The following is a 7,180-nucleotide window of genomic DNA, read 5'->3' as shown; positions in this document are numbered from 1 at the left end:
TAATAGAAATAATAAACAACAGTTAGCCAGATTTAGACTTAGCGCCCATAAATTAGAAATAGAGACTGGTAGATATAATAACATACCCAGAGTTGAACGTAAGTGTAAACTATGTAACGCAAACACTGTTGAATCGGAATATCACTTCTTTTTTACTTGCTCCATCTATAAAGATCTACGAACAAAATATTGTATTCGTTCTAACTGGCCAAACTTAGTCAAATTTAAAAATATACTATCTTGTCAAAATACTACAGTAATTAACAATGTTGCAAGATTCATTACTGAGGCAATGAAACTCCGTGATGAAAAATTAGAAGTATTTGCTGCTTCTTAAATTAAAGGTGTACGGAATCGTTAATATATTGTTTATTTACTACTTGTTACTTCTTACATAAAATACATTTACTTTTGTAAATGATGTTTGAACACTTTACATAGTTATCTATGTGTACAATTATGTATGTTCTTTGTATTGTACTGATGTACTTCGACCATAATTTGTTAACTTGAATATGTAAATGGTCAAAGGCATTTTGCCGATGTTCCAATAAAAACTTGAAAACTTGATTATCCCCACGCTTTTTGAAAAAAAGGTGGGGATATTGTGGTTATCTCCGCCGTCCGTCCGTCCGTCCGTCCGTCTGTCTGTCCGTCCGTCCTGGCCACTATCTCCTCCTACACTAAAAGCACTAGAACCTTGAAACTTACACACATGGTAGCTATGAGCATATGTGCGACCCTGCACTATTTGGAATTTTGATCTGACCCCTGGGTCAAAAGTTATAGCGGTTGGGGTGGGGCCGCGTCAGAAATTATCACTCATTTTTTTAGGTTATTTTACATTTACTTCTTTATTTCTACACCGATTCACTTCAAATTGATACTGGACCTCTCTTATGACAATACGGTCAATCTCTACCATGCATGGCCCCATTCCCAACCCTGGGCCGCCCCGCCCACATAGGCCACACCCGCCAAAAATTTCCATTTACTATAATTTTTTCATTTCTACACGGATTCACTTCAAATTGATACTGAACTTTTGTTATGACATTAGGGTCAATCTCAACTATGCATGGCCCCAATCCCAACCCTGGGGCGCCCGCCCACATAGGCCACACCCACCAAAAAATTCCATTTACTATAATTTTTTCATTTCTACACGGATTCACTTCAAATTGATACTGAACTTCTCTTATGACATTAGGGTCAATCTCAACTATGCATGGCCCCATAACCAACCCTGGGGCCCCGCCCACATAGACCACACCCACCCAAATTTGCTTTTACTATAATTTCTTCACTTCTACACCGATTCACTTCAAATTGATATTGAACTTCTCTTATGACAATACAGTCAATCTCAACTATGCATGGCCCCATTACCAACCCTGGGGCGCCCCGCCCACATAGACCACACCCACCCAAAATTGCCTTTTACTATAATTTCTTCATTTCTACACCGATTCACTTCAAATTGATACTGAACCTCTCTTATGACAATACGGTCAATCTCAACTATGCATGGCACAATTACCAACCCTGGGGCGCCCTGCCCACATATGTCACACCCACCCAAAATTGCCTTTTACTATAACTTCTTCATTTCTACACCAATTCACTTCTAATTGATGATGAACTTCTCTTATGACAATACGGTCAATCTCAGCTATGCATGGCCCCATTACCAACCCTGGGGCACACCTAGGTCAAACATTCGGCGTGGGGATACGCGTCGGCCTCTGCCGCGCCATTTCTAGTTATAATTATTTTTTCAGTGCAACAGCACTTACAATCATCATAATCATTATTATATCATCGTCGTCATAACCATAATCAGTATTATTATATTCATATTTATTTTGCTTGAAAGATGTCTGCGTTAGATATTTTTATTGTGCCTGTCTCTGATTGTCTGCCAGTGAACAACTTCAATTTACCCAACATAACAAAACGCATTATTGTGTCTGAATGTTAAATGAAAGTTTATTTTTTATTATTTAATATAGAGTAAATTTGTCCTTTGTAAATTTAATGAAATTAATTTCTGTGCCAATATAGCCATTTTGTGTCACTAGTTAGGTTGTCAATCATCGGATATTTCGATTGAGCGACAGCTGATGATTCTACTTAACTATTTTCCTGTAACCTGATTAAAATTCGGGTCTCTGCTGTGTTATATTTCCATGTATATATGTTGTTTTATATTTCATACGAAAAGGTTGAAAAATTCTACGAAGTCATTTATCGTACATCAGCTCCTTATCTTCCACTCACCGAAAGCGAAAAGGATCGATTCTGTATACACGAAGCTATTGCGCAACATTGAAGCCCGTTACACTATGATACGTTGATAACAAGAGTCTGTAAGCTCGACATATGTTGCAAAAAATAACTTTTATAAATCCGGCTCTTGCTTGCTTTCGTTCAAGGTCAGAGGAGTGAAGAACCAATTTCAAAGTCTTTTGTTCAAAAAATGACACAAAACAATCAACTCGCAGAGCAGAATACGGCACAGTACAACGTGTTTTATCAAAATATATTTAATAAATATTGTGTTTTGTTACAATAGCGAATACTCTTTATTTACATATCAAATCATAATCCTGAAAATGCTAGTAAACATTTTATTGATAAGCATCAGGCATAACTTAACGTTACTTCAAACGCGCCATGACTAGCAGGTCAATTGAGATTCTGGCAGTGGGGCTCCATGCAACTACGAGATCGTCCGTGCACGTGACTCCGCACGAAGTTTAGGTCGAGAGCTAATCGGCCTTTAAATATTGTTATTTACATCAACAGATACATACTAATTTTGATACTCTTTCTGGACTATAAAACATACGATTAATGGAAATGTATCTAGTTTTGCATACTCTTAGTGACAAAACAAAATTCGCGTACGCCTTAAAATGCACCACAAACACATGATTAATTCTTGATTATAAAGTACGCATCCTTAGTGCAGACGTAATCGATACAAATCATCATCAGGCAAATTGTTTTGGTTCGACTGTGACTTAAAACAAAAGAGTAATACACACTACTACATATCAACTCAAATCGAATAAATAAATAGTGAACATTGGTGTGTTCATTGACAACAGGCAAGACAATTTGGCACTTTAAAATACACGTCCCTCGTATATGTATCACTGAGAAATGTTGAGCTGGCGAAACATAAGAAACCCTTTCAGGTGTTCCGGAATGTCCAGGGCGTCGACGGCTCGCTTGGTGGCGCCGAAAACAAGCGTCTCTCTGACCGCCAGACGACTGAGATTCTGGAGCGAGGGAACGGCGTTCACGGTACGCTGCACCTCGAGGTATTTGTCATAAAGTTTATCGCGCCCACGATGTATCGGCTTGTTATGACGCATATCATTTAAAGTTTCAACACTAGGAGGTTTAAGCCGGAAACCAATCTGGTACAGTGTCTTTGCTAGACGAAATCTAGATCTGGAGTGAAAATCACTGAATGATTTTATTTTCTGAATGAGTTTCGCAAGCGGTGTTTCTCCGTAAACGTTTACCGTGTTAAAAAGACAGCCGCGTTTAATGAGACACACTATGGACTCCATGCACATCATGTTGCACGCTGTATGCAACGGAGTCTCGTGAGTGATTACGTCTCGTTGGTTGACGTCATTTCCGCACTTTAGAAGCGTGTCAATCACTTCCGGTGCGTGCATGGCGGCCAAATGGAGCAGCTGTTTACCGGAAAACGAGGGCTTGAAACACAGTTCGTTATGCTTTAAAAGCCTCTCTACGACAGCTTTCTACAAGTTTATCAAAATAAAATCGTTATTTTATATATAATGCAATCTGTTTAAAAAATAATAAATATATATACATCATCAAGCACGGCTATGTAAAATTTAGTACACATACACATATTACATTTATAAATCAAATGTTATACCAGTCTTATAATATAATTTATTTAATCCGTTGATAGAAAAATAATTATGCATTTCAAATTAGCAATGGAAGCTGTGGTAATGCCTCTTAATTGCTTTGTAATGGTCGAAATAAAGTACCCTGATTAAAAATGTATTTGAGGCCAAGAGTGGTTTACAACAACTTTATTTGAACCAAAGTACTGTTCCAAAATGTATTTGCGTCAAACGTTTAATGATTGCAAAATTGAATTGCTTTTTAAACGAGTCGTTAAGTCGGAGTGAATACGTCTCGCCGTATTCACCAATTTTAGCAAAAATCTCATTCAATTTATATTTGTCAAAACAGAAAACTGAATAAGCCAACAAAATAATAGTAAATCATATAAAATTTATATTTCGGTCTACCTTATTTTTCAGCTGTGATGCTATCAGGTTGTGCACAATCCTGTGACCTCGATCGTCGGCAGCGTCAATGTCGGCGCCAGCCTCTAACAGTTCCTGGAGACTTCCGGTGTCTCCTTGCACGGCCGCAACGTGTATCAGCGGCGTGCCCCGGTAGCGCGCGTTGGGATTTGCCCCTGATGCGAGAAGGATGCATACTTCCGGCAACCAGCCCGCTTCTACTGCTAAGCAGAGGAGCTTGTCCAGCAGTGTTTTACCGCATTTTAGAACAATCTTCAGTTGGTCTCGAACCAGCGGTAGAAACCTTGAGAATACGTTCGTGCGACGGTGTTTAATAACGAGAAACAACAAGTCGATGATTTCTTCATCATTGACGCCCTTTAAAAATGTTTCCAAATCGGATTCCTTTACGCCTGTTTCTTCGCCATATTGTATTTTCCACTTGAGAGTTCCAAGCACGTTTTCAGTCAGAGCTGCGTTATCCAATACGTTCATTATCTAAACAAATGAAGGTATTTATTAAATTGTTTGTATATAACAAAAATCGATGTAATAGTATATGCATAATGATAATTCTCTGGAAACCCTACAGTATCTAAAATATATACGTTGAAACTCATGCATGACATATGAATGCTTGTGCTTCGGTCGATACCACACATTTGTAAACCATTCGTCATAGTTAAATATTTGTTGTAAGTCAATAAAATCAAATACGCTGTGTCTGTGTATTTATCTGCAATGAGAACGTCAGATATTTGTGTGGTGAGATATTGCAGTGAAAATGTCAATACATTTAAAACAACGCGTGCAACTTTCTACTTAACAACTACTATGTAAATTTGAAAGTTTAAGTCCAGCTATATACGATAGGACAATACTTCACAGCTATGGAGTATATATAATTTTATTGTAATATATATTTTTTTAATAGCACCAAATCTTAAAATCTTTATTTCGTCAGCCAAGAACCCATAAGAATCAGCACATAAATTTAACAACATGAAATGCAAATTAAAAACAATAACAAATTATTGTTTAAATTGATATTCCTTGAAGTTTCTAGTTCAGGCCACACATACCAGTATCCAAATAAGTACTGAAACTCCCGAAGCTTTTCAGCTAAGCACGCGTCTCTGCAACTCTGATCCACTTTCGAGTTCCATTACGCCTTTATACCCGCCCATACACTGGCCTTTCACCTCCCCCATTAATCACGCACGTGTCAATAGCCAAAGTCAGTCCATGTTGTTCTTTAAATAATCCTACGATCTTATCCACTTTTGTTAAATTACCACTAACTACAAAAACCTTTTACAAGCTGCTAGGTCTAGGGTAGACGAATTTGTCGATTGCCACATGAGTTGCCATATTTAGCCCAGTGTGTTGTAGATAACCAAATATAATGCTGATTAAACCGATACGCGGCTTTATTATTTACAACTTAATCAATACCTGTAGAGGTCTACAAAGGATTAAATGTTCAATCATATCAATGGCTTGTTTTTAACATTTAATTGTGAGATAAAGCTCACTGATTAAATCGCTGGTGATTTGTGGAATAAACACACAGCGGCTATTCAACCGTATATTTTGTTCTGTCATTATTACGCTGTATATTTGAACAATTGTGATTATGGTACACTAAGCAGCTTGTGTGAGTATAAGAAGAAAATTTCCACCTGCTATAGAGCTGATCGAAGACGACACTGTAAGCATTTGCTATGAAGTAACAATACATAATTAACCCATTTATGCCTAGTGGACTCTCCCATCCTTCTAAAACCGATCAATTTATTTAAAAAAAGGGATTTCTAGTATAATTATTTCTATATTTAGAATATTTCTTACGGGAATTCCTTTAAGCAAACAGCGCAGACCCTGATGAGACGCCGCATCATGCGGCGTCTCATCTGGATCTACGCTGTTTGCCAAGGCCTTTTTTCTAGACGCTAGGCATAAATGGGTTAAATTAAATCCGTTCATTTGAGTCGAAATAATATCATACCAGTATCAATTTATATTCGTTTCGACAACCTCGGAATTCAAGTACTTATGGATAGAGTACCTGTGCGCGTATATATTCCGGCTGTTTTATATGGGGTACAAATATAAATGGCCTTAATAAATCATTGGATTACGTGTCAACTTTGAAACTCAAATTTACTCTTATCGTATGTCAATTTGCGAATATTCAGGTGACACATGTGAAGACTTTTAAAAATGTATGTGTACCTAAAGGGACTGTATAATATGTTGGTGTTACTTTTAAAAATGCATATTTTTTCTAACCCATTTCAGACGTAAACAATAAGACAAATTTTCGTTGCGAATAATGCATATTGTGAGCTTACTCATAGAGTGCAAATTCAAAAAGTTGATCATGGGTAGAAAATACTCCAGTCGATGAATCGAATTAAAACAGTAACAACAAATAATGAACATGTGATTATTTAAGTATTAAATAATAATTGAGTTTCTTATAATATATCAATTTATCAACATCCCTTTAAGATTCACAAAAGCATGAGTGTCCTATACACACATTACTGAGGGATTAGTTCACATGAACACAACCAGACACTTTGAGTATAGAATTGTTAATTTATTGAAAAATATATGACGCAGAAAACTAATGGTGTTCGAGTGGCTTAAAAAGAAGGAATGCCGTTCATGAATGACATATCAAACTTTTCATGTGGTTTTCTATTCAGGTTCGAAAAGAAGTTGAAATAAAACTTAATTGAAATGCATTGGAAGTATCAATATTGTGTTACAATTTTCTGGTTGATTTAAATGACGCAATTTACTGAACATTGTGTCACAAACAAACATGCCAGCTAGTTTGGTTGCATTTTGGTTCAAATTGGCAG

General features: G+C 36.9%; 1 protein-coding gene across 1 annotated transcript; it reads right to left on the bottom strand.

The window, feature by feature from the left end:
- Window positions 1-2,498: 2,498 nt before the first annotated feature.
- Window positions 2,499-5,742, bottom strand: LOC127866649 (death-associated protein kinase 1-like). The gene is made up of 3 exons (XM_052407355.1): window positions 5,390-5,742; window positions 4,311-4,805; window positions 2,499-3,782 (listed from the first exon to the last, which is right to left on the bottom strand). The coding sequence occupies exons 2-3, from the start codon at window positions 4,800-4,802 to the stop codon at window positions 3,159-3,161; spliced, it is 1,116 nt and encodes a 371-aa protein (XP_052263315.1). The 5' UTR covers window positions 4,803-4,805; window positions 5,390-5,742; the 3' UTR covers window positions 2,499-3,158.
- Window positions 5,743-7,180: the final 1,438 nt, after the last annotated feature.

This window comes from Dreissena polymorpha, chromosome 2 (assembly GCF_020536995.1).
Source record: "Dreissena polymorpha isolate Duluth1 chromosome 2, UMN_Dpol_1.0, whole genome shotgun sequence".
NCBI classification, from domain to species: Eukaryota; Metazoa; Mollusca; class Bivalvia; order Myida; family Dreissenidae; genus Dreissena; species Dreissena polymorpha.
This window is presented reverse-complemented; position numbering and strand designations above follow the sequence as displayed.